Here is an 18,237-nt window from a genome sequence, read left to right as displayed (position 1 = left end):
CACACACACATGTAACAAAGAGAGAAACATGGAGGCCTGTGACTTTAGATTTTTGCACCTCAAAGAGGCACCAGCTGGGTTTCCCGCTCTCTGTTAAGGTAACTTCCTCTTTGTCTGGATCATACTTCTTAATGTGTGTGTGTGTGTGTAGCCTTTGTGCATGTGTGTGTGTGTCTGCCTCTTTTCCTGTCAGGGGCCGCTTCTCACTGTGGAGCTGTGTTCATCTCCCCACTTTAAATTAGGTCACACCACAGGGGGAGTTGCTGTCACACATTCAAACACACGCACGCACACACACACACACACACACACACACACACCCTCTTTCTCACCCCTGCTGTGTATGTCAGTCCAACTCGATTCTGCTTTGAATTAAGTAACAGAATTAGCTTTTTGGTGGCAGTTAAGATGCTTCCACGTGCTCATAAGTGCATGTACGCACACAGTTTAAGGTGTATGGAAATTCCCAGGAATGATCTCAAAAGAATCTCCCTTTGACTCAAACCATGCACAAACATACGCAGAGACAGACCGGTAGCAGGCTGTATTGAAGTGTCAGGTAAGGGAGTGCTGAACCAGAAGAGCTGTCAGAACTCAGCCAACATCACAGAGTCGAGTGCAGCTTCGCACAACAACCCAATCTAGTCTTTTCTTCTTCTCTTGCTCGTCTGTCTTTGCTATGCTTTACTTTTTTGTATTATTTATTCATTTTTGTTTTGTGTCAGGGCATACCTGTATTTTTATTGTTCTTCTTTTGGAATAATAATAATTGTAATGATAATGTTAATTATTATTATTTAAAATAAAACACAAAAATGAAAACAAATACATCCACAAAAAATACACACGATACAAAATCATACTCCGATAGAAATATAGACATTTCTCTATATCGGATTATTTTCCTTGAACGAAAGGCCTTTGTTACAAATGAAGTCTTTTTTAATTTCCTCTAGCAGGGACAGTGTTTCTTTATTAATAGACACAAACTAGGCGGGTTAAATCCTTTGTCCTGATGTCTCATATCTTTTCTTAATCAGTGTAATACGAGAGGCAGCTGTTGTGTTCTTAATAAGGAAAGCTATTCTGCCATGATCCACGTCCACACGTATGCTCACAAAAAAGACTAACGATGTATTTTTGCTTCTCCCTGCTATGTTTCCATTTGCAGACGCGTAAGCTTTCATTAGCGTGTGCACTTTATGTGTATAATCAATAGTGTTGTGTCGCTGACTGCTTTCGCCCCCGAGGCTTTCCTATTGTGTGATGTGCTGCACATCGGTGACATTGTCACTTCCCATTCAGCAACTTGAAATCGTGTTTGGCCCGTGATGGCCGTTCAGTCTGGATGCGGCTGTGAGACGTGCACGAGCTGTATGTGTGCACCGCGTGCACGTGAGCGCATGTGTCTATGTACGTTTGGATACTTTTGCATCATTCAGGGCTGCATCAGTGATCATTGAGCTCCCCGGTCTCACATAAGCTCGACAATCGATTGGACGACCTAGACTCTGCAAACAGCCAATAGGGCACAGTCATTCCCCAGTTAAATGGCCAGAGAGGGGAGAAAGAGAGAGAGAGAGAGAGAGAGAGAGAGAGAGAGAGAGAGAGAGAGAGAAGGAAAGACGGAGGACAAGAGGAGATGGAGTGAGGAGAGACAGGGAGAGTAGGGTGAGAAGGTGGCAGACGGATTGAGATTTAATTTTCAGGTCACGGCATCTTGTGTCACTTGAGAATCCAGACACATAGAGAGAGGAGGTGATGCACACACACACACACACACACACACACACACACACACACACACACACACACACACACACACACACACACACACACACACACCAGTGGGCAACCACATATCTGTGTATGTGTATTTTTGTATAAATGTGTGTATAGCTGACATAAGCAGAGCTGCAGACATATATCAGGACTGACATTTAGCACTAAGCTCTACCGCTAAGCTTATTAGCCATATCAGCACAATCTCTCCCCCCCCCCCCCCCCCCTCTCTAATTTACAACCTGTTCATTTTTACTTTGCTTACACGTGTGGATCTTTTCCACACTTTCTTCATCTTTTTTTTCTGTCTCATTTTCACTACTGAAGATTTTTGGCAGCTCATCAACACATACGAGCTCTGAAACACACACACACACACACACACACACACACACACACACACACACACACACACACACACACACACACACACACACGCTGCAATCCAAACAGGAGGGGAAATTACAAAGTGAGAGTAAAGCAGTGAAAGATTGCAGAACGGAAAAAGGGACAGAAGATGTTGACTGGAGCAGGCAGAATAAATTGAATCGAAATCATTTGCCGTGTTGACGTTCAGATTTCAATTATCCGCTGATGAGACGGAGACATCGAGACGGACTCCGAGAAAGAAAGGAGGGAGAGACGCTGCAAGAGCAAGAAGGGGGCTAGAGGACGAAGACGACGTTGAAGGGGGGGGGGGGAACGAGAGAGTGTAGGGGGTGCCGGTATGGCTCTTTTTAGTAGCAATAACAATTCAATCAGGGAGAAATGTATATGGAACTAAGTGCTCTGTAATGGGAAACAGGCTGCTACAGCTACACAGTGAAGGAGAGAGGATGCAGAGAGAAGAAACGGAGTGTGGCAAAGGGTAGATATCTAGGATAGATAGATAGATAGATAGATAGATAGATAGATAGATAGATAGATAGATAGATAGATAGATAGATAGATAGATAGATAGATAGATAGATAGATAGAGAAGTGTAAAACAAAAATCCTCATCCTCAACCAAAGGCCAGCAAATCAAGTGATTTCCTAAAAAAAAAAAAAAAAAAATGCAATCATGTCAGAGTGGATTGGAGCATGTCACAAACTCTAATACATGACCGGTGTTCTCTTAATCTTCCCAGACATGGCATTTGTGTGTGTGCGTCCATGTGATCGCGTGCGCATGGATTTTTGAAGAACACCACTCCATGTTGGACTGACATGCTTCATCAGAGCATCTAGGTCAGCGTGAGATCGGAGAGAGCAGAGAGAGAGAGGGGGGTGGAAATTACACAAAGTGACTTTTCGGAGCAGACGAAAGAGTGAGCAAGACATTAAAAGGATGAGAGAAGAGGGAGGAAATGGAGCAACGAGAAGGAGAGACAAGGGGAAAAGATTAAAAGAGGGAAGCTGCAGGGCTGGCTTTAATTCTCCTCATTTTCTTTTTACACTTCACTCCCAGTCCAGTTCCAAAGTATGATTTTAGCCCCGATCCTGGTGTTAAATTATTAGCTCAGTATTCTTTATTTAAGGCACATAAGGGACTCGAAGCTATCCGATATTCAGGAAATGAGATGTGGCGCCAGATGCAGAGGAAATTCGTTGAATTCTTACAGTGAGGTCTATTTGGGAGATTAACGCCCTCTGCGTGATTTTTTAGTTTTTTTAATTCAGACTCACCTGCCAAGGTGCCTCTCTCTGTCTTTCCCGCCCCCTCTGCACTTTAATTTCTCTTTTTCTGCAGTCCTACAAATTACAACCACAAATGATCTTCTCTCTCCCCCAGTGTTTAATTTGGCAGCCAGTGCTTAAGCTCCATAATGGATGTTTCCATGTTCAATAACACCCAGATTCTCTGTCTCTCAATCTCCCTCTCTCTCACACACACACACACACACTAGTACACCTCACAGCCTGGACCCGATTTCGTATGGTATTATTGAGTGGTTTGAAGGGAACATAAATCACTTTTTGATCACTTTGCCTTCTTCCAAAAAACCCCCACAAACAACACAAAAAGGAAGAGCTGGGCCAATTTGAAATGGTTTATAGAATGTTATTTATTCTGGTAACATTTGTCTGTATTCTCTGTTTATCAACCCAAAACTTTTTTTTTTACTTTATATATATATAACTCCCCTCCCCCTCGCCCAATCACTGCAGTTTGCTATGGGAAATATTCCTTCTCAATCCTGAATGTGAAGAGATGTTTCCGGCGAGACGCTGTCAAATTTAATTTTACACGATTCTAACAGCAGTGCTCCAGGATTCTCCATGTGCTCAGAAGAGGAGGGTTTTTTTTCTTTTTTTGGCATTACGACTCATTGGAGAGGAGGAGTCAGCGAACATTTCTCACTGCCGTGTGTTTCTGTTGTTCCTGGTTGACTGCGAGTTGGTGATGCCTTGACAGCGGTTCCGCATGGTTGCCCTAACATCAACCAGATTGATGCGAGGCAGCCGATGCTGGATGCTGCACTGCCGCTTTGCTTGGAGTGAACGCGAGATAAGGAGGCGGTGGCAGATGCACACAATTGCACTGGAATACGCGAATGCTCAAATGCCTAAACAATTATACTGACACTCACACACACACACACACACACACACACACACATAAAAAATGACTCTGACATGCATACCCTTGCTCCTCTCTCTTCTTTCTCTGTTGTGATCTTTGTCACAAAGACACACACACACACCTAACTACACACGTCTGGTTCCTCTTCCTCCCTCCCACAGTGTCTCTCTCTCTCACACACACACACACACACACCCATCAGTATTCGGGGGCCATCAGTATTCTGAACAGCTCCTCAGGTCGACCGGACGCTGATCCATCAAACCCCCGACACTGTGTCGCTTTGTATCTGCCGCAACCTTCAGCGTTAAAGAGGAGCACCGACGGTCCTCTGTCACCAGGAAATGTGTACGCGTCTGTGTGTCCTTCTATGTGTGTGTGTGTGTGTTCACGTTCATAGACATTCTCCCAAATATACTGACGCGTGATCACCCATGCACACACAGACAGACACACATATGCTCACACCTACCAAATAATTCATATTTTAATGGGGGGATGTTACCGTTTTCACCTAGACACGTGTGTGTGTGTGTGTGTGTGTGTGTGTGTGTGTGTGTGTGTGTGTGTGTGTGCAGCAGCTATCTTAGCTCGTCTCTTTGATCAGCCTATAAAAGCACTGAGGCGTGGAGAGATAGCCTGGACCAACACACTATCGCTCCTTCACTCCCTCCGAGTCTCTCTTTCTCCCTGCACACACACACATTAACTTTCATGAACACACGCTGCTCACACTGACACACTTGGAAACACTTCCCGGTGTGCAGCCGCATCTCTGTCATCGCCGAGCGACCACGGTGAAGATCGTGCCGTCTCCTCGTGTCGATTTTTCCGTGTTCCTCTTTAAACTTGAAAACCCTATTGTGCTGAAAGCTAATGTATAATCTTACGTGACAAAAGTGAGTGTGTCTCCTTTGCAAAGTGATAGCAAATATTGGTACGCGGTGGACAGCTGCTCTGCTGGTGACTTTAAAACACATCAGACTGAGGAATAATCTTTGCTTTCCACTGCGGTCACAACAACAGAAATGACATTTTGCCGCCTCAGTTTTTCCAGGAAGATGGGAACGTTGGGAAATGAGATTTTGACTTTAACACAATGTTTTGCACAATACAATAACAATGTTATCCTTCTGTTCTTTCCTTTCCCTTTTCCTCTCTATGTCTCTGTTTTTCAACCCTTAGATCAGTATATTCATGACCCACCTGTCTAACTATGGCAATGATCGACTGGGTCTTTACACGTTCGTCCACCTGGCCTCCTTCCTCCGCTCGTGGACCAACCTGAGACTCCACACACTCCCGCCCCTTCATCTCGCACACAAGTACTTCCAGCTTTTCCCCGAACAAAGGAACCCACTCTGGCAGGTGAGTTTTTGTGAATGTGCTTGTGCGTTTCAACCCTTGTCTTTTACTGCCAGTGTAAAAAAAATGTTTTTGTTTCTAGTCGTAGTCATACAAACAGCTTTAACAGATTTTTGGTTGGTTTTTATTCTATCGTTTGCAGCATTATTGTTCCGTCTGGATAGTTGTATGAATGACACACAGACAAAACCGTCATCTAGTCATTGTGTGTCGTAAATCCTCCATGTGCTGAAAGTATGGGTATGTGTGTTTTGTTATCTTCTTATACACCATGAATTTAATCTCTGCAGAACCCATGCGATGACAAACGACATAAAGACATCTGGTCGAAAGAGAAAACATGTGACCGGTTACCCAAATTCATGGTCATAGGCCCACAGAAGACAGGTAAGCTACCATGAACACAAACTAACACACATTCACAGAGACTCATACCAACATCAGAGGCCATTCATTCAATCTCCCTCTGATCCTGTCAGAGCGAGACAAAGGAGGAGGCTTGTACCTCTACTATACTATACTATAGAGATATAGTATTGAGCCACCAGCCTCTCCTAGTCTGAATTTCTCTGTGTCAAAGTTGCAAAAAAAAGCGGAGATTATTAATAATCCATATGTGCTACTTGCTAATTGGTGGTGGTTGGTGTGAAAGCTGAGGAGTGCCTGCAATGCTGCTAATTAACCAGGTGATAATTCACTAATGGAATCACTATAACAATTACTATTATAAAAAAAAAACTATTAGCAGCCCGACAACAAGCGCGGTGCAATGCATCCTCGTTTTATTGCAGGGTGAGCCTCTCGTGTCGGAGATGGTGGAGCAAATAGGGGAGAGGGTGGATGGAACAGAACGCGTGGGAATAAGTGTGAGGGGAACGGGGTGAAAAGAGAGCTGTTGAGGGTGAGACAGAGGGCACGACCAAAGCCCCGACTGCTGATTGGTGTCAAATGTTTTTTTAATCATTTGATAGGGAGGTCTGTGATCATTGCACACACACACACACACACGTGGGCTATTCTCAGCTAGATATAAATCTTGCGGAGGGAAAAATCACCCAGTATGGATCAGTGGATGACAGCTCTCACACACCGATGCACACACACACACAGACTACTCTCTGCTGAGCTGCATTAACGAGCCAGTTATGAATTATGCCCTTTCTTCCAGGAACGACAGCACTTTATCTCTTCCTACTCATGCATCCCTCCATCTCCAGTAACTTCCCCAGCCCAAAGACTTACGAGGAGGTCCAGTTCTTCAACACCAATAACTACCACAAAGGAATTGACTGGTGAGAACACAAAGACTCACACACACACACACACACACACACACACACACACCACACACACACGTATCTTTCATTCTGTCTCTGTGTCTTTTTATTAGTCAAAACCTAAGGTGAAAAGGAATATTACAAACAACCCCTTTTCATTTTTGCAAGGTTGTTGTCGCTGCGATGTGCCTCGCAGCCTTCAACGACACATTAAGCGGTTCAAAAACATCTTCAAAATGATCTTTTAAGCCTGCAAACATAAGCCAACAGACATATGGATGCCTAAATTGACCCATAAATGGGTTACTTAGCTGACAGAGACACAGCTGGTGCTGTCTCCGAAGTCCTCCAGAAGAGGCTCTGAAAACGTGTCCTCAAACACTGTCAAAATGATATCGTCACGTTTGTTTTGGGGTTCGGTGTCTAAGCACAGATTAAGGCCATAACTTGGGGACTGTATCTGACTTTGAAATATATGTCAAAATGTACCGACGTATGCTCTGGGTGACTGAGTTAGCTGTAATGCTGTTGGTGTACTGCGTGTGTGTGTGTGTGCGTACCTGCATTTCCTCTCAATTTGCTGTGTGTCTGTTGCCTCAGGTACATGGAGTTTTTCCCCGTGCCCTCCAATGTGAGCACGGACTTCCTGTTTGAGAAGAGCGCTAACTACTTCCCCTCAGAGGAGTCCCCGCGGCGGGCTGTGGCCCTGCTGCCCAAGGCCAAGATCATCACCCTGCTCATCAACCCCTCTGACAGGGCCTACAGCTGGTACCAGGTACATACACAAGCACATCACCGCCAGTGACTACACATGCATTGCTTTTTTCTTCTTCTTCTTCTTCTTTTTTTTTACTCTCTACAGCTGCCTGCCTCATCACATGACATGCTTCCTCCTTTGTATTGATTTTAATTGTGTTTCTGTATCCAAGATCGTGCTCGGAGTCGGATTGCAATGCGTGTGTTTGAAGCTAACGAGCCTGATTTATCTATACGCCTCAGAAATGTCACAAGATTCCTGAAATCTCCCGCTCACGTCTGTTTGATTAACGAGACATGAATGTCAACAACGTTGGTGTGAATATATCACTCTAATTTTTCCCGACGACGAATGAGATCAATTTGCGCAATAAGAGGGGGAATCATTTGAAGCTTACGTGGTTGTGTTTTTTGCGAAACCTTCCCAGCATCAAAGAGCTCACGAGGACCACGCTGCCTTGCGGTTCACCTTCTATGATGTCATCAGTGCGAGACAGGGAGCGCCCGCCGAGCTCCGCTCGCTGCAGAGCCGCTGCCTCATCCCCGGTCTCTACTCCTCACACCTGGAGAGGTGGCTCGCCAACTACCCCGCCAACCAGGTATGCACAGACACACACGTACTCTATCGCATGACGGGATTTTGAAACTTTGTATTGGTTTTCCAAGACGAGATTTGTTATTCAAATATATTGAAGGTAGGAAATGAAAGATCAGATTTATTTTGAGATTTAATCAGGAACATCCTTGAATAATTTAGTGACTGTATACATTTTGCATAGTTTGAAATGTACGTATGCTTTGTGGGAATTGCATGCCGTAACACCTCGTACATTGTAGGAATAGCAGAAGAGAAACAGTGACGTGATGTGTTCCATCAGTTTTCCAGCATTTGTGTCTTTAAGGTGACCATTGCAACCCAGCGTTACAGTATGATTGCATCCGTGTGTAGGTGATGATCATAGATGGCCATCAGCTGAGAACTGACCCTGCGGCAGTGATGGATGAAGTCCAGAAGTTTCTGGGAGTGACTCCTCACTTCAACTACTCCCAGGCACTAACGTAAGTCCCTCTTACTTTCTCTCTTTGGTGTCTTCTGTCCCTGGCGTCCCGGGGCTGACGGGAACTTCACTTGGCGTGCACTGGTATGGAAACGACACATTCAAGCTGGAACGAGACTGACTCCAAACCAAAATCTGTGTGAAGCCTGACACCTACTGGTGAAGAGTGAGCGTTAAACCAACCGTTATCCTCTCTGCCAATGGTGCCATGTGGTGTCATCCTCTGAAAGCTCACAACAGACAGTGACATCACCTGGCACCAAACAAAAAACAATAGCAAATGTCAGTTGACTGCTTTTTTTGAATGCATTTCTGCTTTCACACAGATTTAGGTTCGGGCCGTTGTCATTATTTGGACGGGCCAAAAAAAGAATAGAGAGACCAAAAGAGGATATGGAAGAGATGCTGAAGCAAAAAAAAATAAATGGCAGATTATGTTAATGTGAATTACAGTTAAACTGAAGGTCATTTTGTAATCAATGATCTCCTGACATTCACATTTTAGGCATCACTGACAAACATTTCAGGAATGGTAACATCTGATTACACTGCCTGGACAATTTTGAAGTCCATGAATTGTATTGTATTACATATACATATGAATTTTGTTCTAGCAGTGAATTATTGATATTCTTGCCAAAAGATAGTGAAGTTGTCTTAGTTCCCCGAGCTGCTGGCCTCAGATCAAGTCCCGACAGAACCTTGACTGTCTCACTTACACTGTTTATTACAGCTGTCTGAATAAATACAAGAAAGCAATAGTCAGTGAACTGCACAGTGTCAATCCGAAGGAACCAAAGCAGCCAAAACACCAGTGTAACCGGTAACCGAGATAATGTAAACAGGAAACACAGGCAGGTGCAAAAGGGATATATATATATACAGCTCATGTCAATCAAATTTACTCAAGTTTTCATACAACTGGGGAGAGTTAGTGTTATGCTCTGTTTAAACTTGAAACTTGATCCATTATCCATTAAGGAGTTTGCATGTGACCTTTAAATTCAGGAGAAGTGGCGAACGGTTTATTTACCTCGAGCGCCACTCATCAGAATGCAATCTGCTCACAAGCCCTCAAATCCAGGAACATCTCGATTTCGTAGCTCAGATTGGGACAGAGAGTACCTGAATCACAATCACACATGCGTACCATCATTTGTAAAGCGATGCATTTGGACAGGAAGGTGTGTGTGTGTGTGGGGGGGGGGGGGGGGGGGGGGGGGGTTACCAATCGTGAGGGGACATAAATCTGATTACACGGTCACATTGGGGACAAAATGAGAACAGTTGCACATCTCCATAATGTTTTGTTCTGTGTGTGTGTGTGTGTGTGTGTGTGTGTGTGTGTGTGTCCGTGCGTGTGTGAAGACGGAGCTACACAAAAGCCTAATCTTTCTTCCTTCTCATTCTTTTGACATGGCAGCTGTCTGACAGATCCTCAACACTGGAGCCTATTTATTTAATCCCTCCCTCCTTTCTTCCTGCTGTTCTGTCAAAGGAAAGCTAAAGGAGAGCCACTTAACTCTTCTTTCTCTTTTATTCACCCACTGATGCATGGAGATAAAGAATAACATTTGCATCTTTCAGCCACATCCACATTAGTCCCTATACTGCGAATGCCCAAAAAGCAGTTAATAAGACACGTTACCTCTTTTTTTAGATGCACATTGGACCGCTATACTACAAAAGGAAGGTGCAGTAATGTCGACATGCATAAACATGTTAAAATCAACATTATATATGTTATAGATAAGCATATAAACAGTACACATGCAGGCATACCCATACTACACAGTTTGTATGTTAAATCATGCATAGACACAGAACAACAAGCACATCTTTTTGCTTTGGTACTTTACTTTGAAAGCGACTTAGCATCTCCTCGCCTGGTGACAGGTAGTCACATGACATACTATTGGGAGGTAGTAGACTCGTCACTCTCCTAATGAGAGAGGGACCTTGGCTGGGCAAGGGGATGCTCAGATAGCCAGTATGGGAACGTCATAGGGGCATCACATTTATGAAAATATTGCTCTCTCACGTTGAAGTTCTCAGCTACATCCCCCGGTGATTATCTCTCTCACTTCATTGTTTTTATATCTATTTGGGATGTTTTCTAATGTCTGCTGTTTCCATTACTGAAGTTACCTGCTCATATAAACTACTGTCTGGAGTGAGTCTTGATTATAAGACAGCTCCGGTTTTACCGTGCTCGTGGCAGCTCTGTGTGTGTCTTTGTCTTTTTATTGTGTTTTTATTGTTGTTGTTATTTGTGTGAATCTGTGTTTTATTGTCTTGTATTTGAACGTGTCTGGCTGCTACAGTGTTTTAATCTCTCTCCAAGGATAAATTAAATCAAGCGTATCTGTGTATCTATGAGACACGTTGACTAAAACAAAGAGGACATACCGTGCATCTCACATTTGAATTTATTTTATAAATATTTTGTCAGCTTTGGGGGGGAAAAAAAGAAAAAAAGAAAGCAGTAAATCGATGTTTATTTAAAAACGTATAAAGTGAAATAATCGCAGAATGACAACAGGAGTGCATCTGGTGCCTCCAGCTGCCACCAGGCCTCTGGGAGGAAGTTATTTAAAAAAACGAAAACATGCGGGACATAAATATTCTGATCCAAGGCAGTCAACTGGAAGGATGAAAATAGAAAGCCTTTAATAAACATGGACTGATACATTTTAATATACTCGTATTGGCACAGTTGCCTTCCTCCTTTACACACAACGAACCCAAACCAATAAGTCAAGTTATCACATTTGGAATTAGATTTGCATTGAAGGGGGTAAACAAAGCAAACTATAGCCTATGTATCTTTCTAATTTGACTTTACCATAAAGAACGAGTAATACAGTCATCCATTAGCATGTAGGATAACTGTAGGAGCCAACCAATTAACTTTTCTGCATTGGGGGAGAATGAGAGTCAGCACAAGGTTGAGACTTCCATACACTATAGATAGAGAGTGCCTACTACTTATTTACATTTCTATTTACATTTCTTTTCCTTCTCTCTCTCTCTCTCTCTCTGTTTCTTTCCTCCCAGGTTTGACCCCCAGAAGGGCTTTTGGTGCCAGCTCCTTGAGGGAGGAAAGACAAAATGTTTGGGGAAGAGCAAAGGGAGAAAGTACCCTCCTATGGAGCCAGAGGTAAACGTATAGATTTAAATAAGAATAAGTGAAAAAAGATCTAAAAATGATGCATGCAATCACATTGCAAGAGACAAATAAAAAGTGGAAAAAGCTGCAGCCTGACTTGACAGTGATACACAGTACCCTCCATCGCTGTGGCAAAATTTCCCATCGGGCTCGAGCGTCGGGGTGGAAGATGTCAGCCAATCAGATCCAGTCAGAAAGTTACAATCTAATTATGAGGACTCAATCGTGACACAACACCCGTGAGAGAGAGGTTTGTGGAGGGGAGGAGAAAATCCAATCCGTAAATCTTTGTCCTGGCTCCTGATTCCTCCGAGGAGAGACCAGGCCTGCCGACAATGAATCATACATTTGCTCTCACATGAAGACAAACACACATCGACACGATTTGCCTTCCCTCGTGTGCTCACACATGGCTAATGGCTGCGCCTCGGTGTCACTTGTAATTAAACCGCGTTTGAGTTTTCACCACGGGGACAGAAGGAAAGGACAGATGAGGAGGATGGAAATGGAGGGAACGCCAGGGAGGGGAGGGGGGGAGGCACAGAGGAGTGGAGAGAGATAATGGATCTCATACATCCTTCATGTAATTTTCTCCCTCTCTCCAGCCTCCCTTTCCTCAGCTCTCTTCATACCACTCGGCACTTAGTGGCCCTAAAGTCCTATTGAGGAGAAATAAACTAATCTAAAGATGGTGGCACATCATTAATCTCTCTCAATTTCTTGTTTGCCCCCTACTCCCATGCTGTCTTTTTTATTTTCTCCTCTAAATATCCCTCCCTCTAACCCTTATTTCCACTCCCTGCACTCCTCACCTTTACTGTCTCTCCCTTTCTGTCTCACTATACTTACTGTCTTCCACCTCTTCTACATATCGAATCCCGACCATCTGTGTCTGATCATCATATGACTGATTTTGCTCTTCCTCTTCTTCCATGTTTTTTTAACCCTCTTCTCTCCTCTTCTTCAGGCACATGCATATCTTTCCAGGTACTACAGGGAACATAACGTGGAGCTGTCAAAGCTGCTGCATCGCCTCGGACAGCCCCTTCCCTCCTGGCTAAGAGAGGAGCTACAGAAGGTCAGTATATATCTTATACACTTATCAGCTTATAAATGCAAGTCAAACATTTTAACGTCAGCGGAGAGTGGAAAAAAAAGGTTTCATATCTTAAATATATATATTTTTCTGACATACAGCAAGGGCCCCGGGTCAGATTTGAACCTGGCCTGCTGCAGTTAGGAGGCAGCCTAATGGTATCCACTCTAGTAACTGAATGAGTAACAATTTGAGTTATAGTTTAACAAAAAAAAAAAATCAATTTGAACATGAACATGTTTTCGGGCCTTTTAAGCCTTAAGTTAAACCTTACAAAGCAAGCAAGTATCAATAGGTGATTCAGCACACAAAGGACCTACAAATAATGCCAGCTTCTAAGAAAGAAAAAGGGCTACATTGTCTGGTTTTCAAAGCATGCACTTAAATGAGGCCAGCCTGTGTAAGTGCTGCTGCTGACAGTCGTCTCACCTTGATCTGTGCACAGCTCTCTTTCTTCCGCGGTGCTCAACATTGTTCATTCTTTTTGTCTGTGGATTTGTTTGTGCTACCGTTTGTCACCGTTCGTGATTCAGAGGGAGCCACTTTGACAAGTCCGCTTAGGTTTTCCAGCCCATTCACAGCCGGCATTCTTTCCTTTTGCATGGTTGGCATTTGAATCAATAGGTAAACAAAAGGAAATTAAAGTGCCACTTTTTTTTCCTCCTCTCCCCCCTCTTCCTCCCCATCCCCATCCGTCTCTTTACCTGTTTCTGAAGGTTAGATAACCTTTGCATCCGTGAATCAGGGTTAAAGGTCAAGGGGTCAATGACCAGGAGCACCTGACCTTCAGAAACTCTGCCTGTGGCCTTTTACTGAACCCTGAGGTGAAGGCGAGGACAAGGGAGGCCTTGTTTCAACAAGGAGCTCCGACACGGCTGGAGGGAGCAGAAAGTCATGAGGGTGCAGAGAAACTTTGGGCGGGCTGAGCTCTTGAAAGGAAGGAAAACGGACGGGCGAATGTTGTTCAGGTGACTCCGCCAGCGCTGAAGAAAGTGGGACTAAAAGGAAAGAGCCGCATTATAAGGATGAAGAGAACTGTGGGAGACAAGTCGGACTCTCGTGCGGAGCTGCGGTGACCTCCGATGGATATTCATTTTCTTTTGTTTTATTTTCACCTTTAATTTATGTTGCCAGAACAGCGCTGGTTAGCTGTGCGTGGTTTCCATAGAGATGACTTTGCACTAAGTTCTGTTCCATGTAGCTCCAAGACAAAATAAATTCACCCCGATGTGGTTTTGTTTAACTATCATTTAGGTTTTTATTTTGTCACAACGTGAGTGAATAAGCAGGGAGGACAAGTGCGTAGACTCAGGGTGGGTGACGGGCCGTTACTTTCCACGGTCGTCCTATGGGTTCATCTTTTTGAAGCGACGCTAGTTTCTGGTCGATCCGGTAGCCTCGTCCACACTGAGAGATGTCACTCGAGGCTTTCACTGGAATGTTTGGCCTAGAAATGAGTCACCAAAGCCAAGATGCATCGGCCCGCTCATTATTTTCTTGTGACAAGCCATGCAGATGAACGCCGTGTCCATTTAGCAGAGCATGATCGCTGATGATTTGAGGACGAAGGGCTGAGGGGGATGTGAGTTTGTGCAAAGAAAAACTCACCAAAATGAGCCAAATGGGTGTGACACTAAATTCCAAGACTCTTGAAGTCGCTACTGTGTAATCGCAGGCAGTTTTTCTTTTTTTTTTTTGTTTCGTCAATGTCTCATTTAAGTCCCTCCATTATCTTTTTGTTTCTATACCAGTGGCCTACGTTGTTGAGCTTCAATTTTAATGCACCCCCCCCCCCCCCCCCCCCTAAATGTCAAACACAGAAACCAAAATTAAAGAAATGAATATTACTGACAGCATAAGATGTTTTCTTTTTAGCGACCAAGCAACACAGATGTATGTTGCAGACACACACCTGCAGAAGTCATATAATCTTTAGCCTATATGTTTGACAATAGACTCAAGGTAAGTAAAAATGACATGGAAATTACAGTTTGCTGTTCAAGGACTGTGTGCCTGTCTGGTATTTGCATCACCATTAACTAACTAACAACAGTAATGATCATGTATGCAACAGGGTTATATGACAATCCGTGTTTTTATAATATAATATGATTCATAATGAAAACTAAAACAAGAAAGCAGTGTAGAAAGTGAAGTCAGCCCATGCTATAACTTCTCAGAGTGACACTGTTCCCACTTAATGCATTAGACCACAACACATATATTTACACACACATACTTATTCAGAAATGTAATTTATTTTAATTTGATCATATATTTAACAGGGACAATACATACAACATTGCCACAAATAATTGGGGAAATGTGATGTATAAGACGTCTAGCTTAAGCTAATTTGCAGTCTTATATTTGCAGTCTTATAATACATTATAAGAATATATCTGCCAACATAATAATAACATAGTGGATATGTTTTTCAAGTCTCTTTTCAAGGAAAAGACTCCATGAAAAGAGAAAAAAGGTGAGGGTTAACCGGGTGTGACTGTATCTGTCAAGCTTGTTTTCTCACATCTCTGTTCATACAATGTAGAACATTTGCAGCGTAACTTGGATGTGATGGAGGGCCTTGACGTTACCAAAGAAACATTTAGCCGCCAAGTCACAAAAGGAAACCACCTACAGATGTTTGTCATGAGTGAGTGTGAACATTTCTGTCCAAACAGGTCTGTGAGATCAGAGTGGAGGACTGTGAGGAGACCGTTTCTTCCTACACACCGCCACCACACCCAGACATGCACTCCACTAACCCATTTAGCGGATTCCTACATACTGCATTTGTTTGATCATGTTTCTGTAAACAAATTCTGCATTTTGTAAATGCATTTCTTCGCGGCTCGCTCGTCTGCTCTCCTATTTTTGCTGCAGCAGTGGAGCCGAGCTGTGAGAGACAGCGGTGAAGGACAACACACAGCATGCCAATGTCAGGGAGAGTAAACATAAATCAAGGACACTGAGCAACTCAACCATTTTGACTCTGAGGCAGATATGTACGTAAGTTGGAATATACAATATTGCGCCGTATAATTTAACTGCAAGCCTTTTGTGTGTGCTAGGAGCAATAACTGAAGGGGGCTGAAATCATTTCAGGTATTTCAGTAATGGTGCATTTCCAGCAGGGGTCGATCTCTAGTGCCGTCACAGAGGTGGTTATAGCAGGAAGACCATCAGTGGCTTTACTTACCGAGTCTTTATACTGTATATCTGAAGAAGTACTCTCTTTGGATTTTAAGTCGTAATGTTTTGTAATTTTTTTCTGTAGTTACAGCATTTATTAAACCGATGAGTTTATGAAGAAAGCAATAAACGTGTGGCCAGTTGAGAATATTAATTCATTGTTGATTTAAAAAAAATCAATGCTTCATAATGTAATATGTCCCCAGATTATTTAGGTTGTTGTATTATTTCTTCTGTAGGTATACAGATCTCATTATAATTATAAAAAAAAAAGATAAAGGAAGTACATTAGCCTACTCAAGTGTTACAGTTCCTGGTCTCATCAGTCTAAAATTAACACAAATTCCAAATCTATAAACATATTTCCAGACAGCTGGTTGAGGCGGGTGTCTCTAGCAGCCAATTTCGATATGCATGGGCTCTCATTCAGGTTTAATCTTTCCCAGCTGGTTTTCCCAAATGTTGCCAGAGTTTAAAGGATGGAAACAGATATGAGTAGAAATAAATTATCCGTGTATAATGAGACCTTCTGTTCTGCACCACCTCTGGTGACATCTAGCCTAATATAAGCTCATTAGAGCAGAGAGCTATAGCTGGAGGTTCAGTGGGAATAGCAAAAAAAAAAAAAGAGCAAAAGACAAAAACGGGCAATGCTGCCTGGTTCCTGTATTCATGCTTCATGATTTTGATATTCATTCATCATTGATTTTTGTTTTATTATATTCATACACTTATTTTTTGAGTATTGATCTTAGCCCAATGAGTAAATAACATATCCAGTGTGATAAATACAGTATGTTGTTTTGCAGGTTCTATAATGTCATCATACTCAGAGCATCGCAGTGTCTTCATGCACAGAGTATAACACCGTTGTTGCTGTTTCGTTTCCCATAATACTAACCTTATAAAGTTAGAATCAACTCTTTGTAATGTGAGATAATGACCACAAGAGGGTACTCTCTTTCAATAAGGACAACGGTGCTCAAGCCCCCACAAAGGTTCCCCTGCATGATGCTGCATCCTCGAGGCTTATTGGTTATCTGCTTTCCTCTTTGTCCAGGTAGCCATCACTCATGTCGACACATTCAATTCGTGTGAGTTTACTGTGCGTCATCAAGAGTCTATGAGGATGAAAAAGGAAAGGTCTGGCGATATACAGCATGATGCCTTTCAACACCATTTGAAGCATTATCTTCTCTTATTTTGATTTTTTTGATTTCCAAATGCGTTTGACAGCAAATCGACAGCTAATAAATTAGGTGTGGTGGCACCTCCACTTCACTAGGGGTCTCTGTATTTTCTTGCATGCTGGCTTTTGGTTGGTCTTGCAGGATCTGGGTCGTCAGCTTCATGGGCCACACCTGGGGCTGTGATATTGGGGCTACAAAGCTCACCACCTTCCCACAGAGGCTCCATGTGCCCTGGTTGATGCAGCTGCTGTTTTGTTGTCTTTGTTGCTGACTTGTTACACGTCTCTCATTGTGTTTTTAATCTCTCCGTTGAGTCATTTGTATGTGAAAAGGAGTCATTTGGAAGAGTAATGTCAACCGGTTTCCATTTTGGGATTCAGTCGTGACTGATAGCTGTCAAAAAGTTGATATTAACAGCAAGTGTTCAAATTCCCTTGTTTTGGATCTGTTTGCAAATTTGATCTTTTTCTCTACGACTGGTTTCACTGGTTTCCTATAAGGACAAAGACATCATTGAAACCCAGTTAAGTGATGTGTTGAATGGAAAACTGAATCAAAGTGTTAAATAATACTTGGGCTGTGAGCCCAACAGAGAGGAGTGATTATTAGCCACAGTGTTAATACAACCTTCTTCTAATGCCTGCACTACAAAGTACAGAAGCAACTCTAGAGGACTTACAACTAAACTTCAAACCGCTCGACATAAACGAGTCCGGGTGGGATTGAATCTGAACCCCATGTCTCACGTCGTCGTTCCAGTTGTGAGGCCTACGGGACTGATTG

The 18,237-nt window shown here is 43.1% G+C and overlaps 1 protein-coding gene across 2 annotated transcripts in view; it reads left to right on the top strand.

The window, feature by feature from the left end:
- ndst3 (N-deacetylase/N-sulfotransferase (heparan glucosaminyl) 3) overlaps positions 1-14,843 on the top strand; it is a 35,738-nt gene extending 20,895 nt beyond the window's left edge. The window contains exons 7-15 of one of the 2 annotated variants that reach the window (XM_084006438.1): positions 5,534-5,716; positions 6,004-6,100; positions 6,882-7,005; positions 7,591-7,765; positions 8,175-8,345; positions 8,696-8,805; positions 11,862-11,964; positions 12,941-13,051; positions 13,791-14,843. In XM_084006438.1, the coding sequence (XP_083862564.1) occupies positions 5,534-5,716; positions 6,004-6,100; positions 6,882-7,005; positions 7,591-7,765; positions 8,175-8,345; positions 8,696-8,805; positions 11,862-11,964; positions 12,941-13,051; positions 13,791-13,820 (1,104 nt within the window). In that variant the 3' untranslated portion in view covers positions 13,821-14,843. Of the gene's footprint in view, positions 1-5,533; positions 5,717-6,003; positions 6,101-6,881; positions 7,006-7,590; positions 7,766-8,174; positions 8,346-8,695; positions 8,806-11,861; positions 11,965-12,940; positions 13,052-13,785 lie in introns of both variants that reach the window. The other variant, XM_084006439.1, reaches the window with a different exon arrangement.
- The last annotated feature ends 3,394 nt before the right edge of the window (positions 14,844-18,237 follow it).

Source organism: Eutrigla gurnardus, assembly GCF_963514095.1.
Source record: "Eutrigla gurnardus genome assembly, chromosome: 3".
Lineage (NCBI taxonomy): Eukaryota > Metazoa > Chordata > Actinopteri > Perciformes > Triglidae > Eutrigla > Eutrigla gurnardus.
This window is presented reverse-complemented; position numbering and strand designations above follow the sequence as displayed.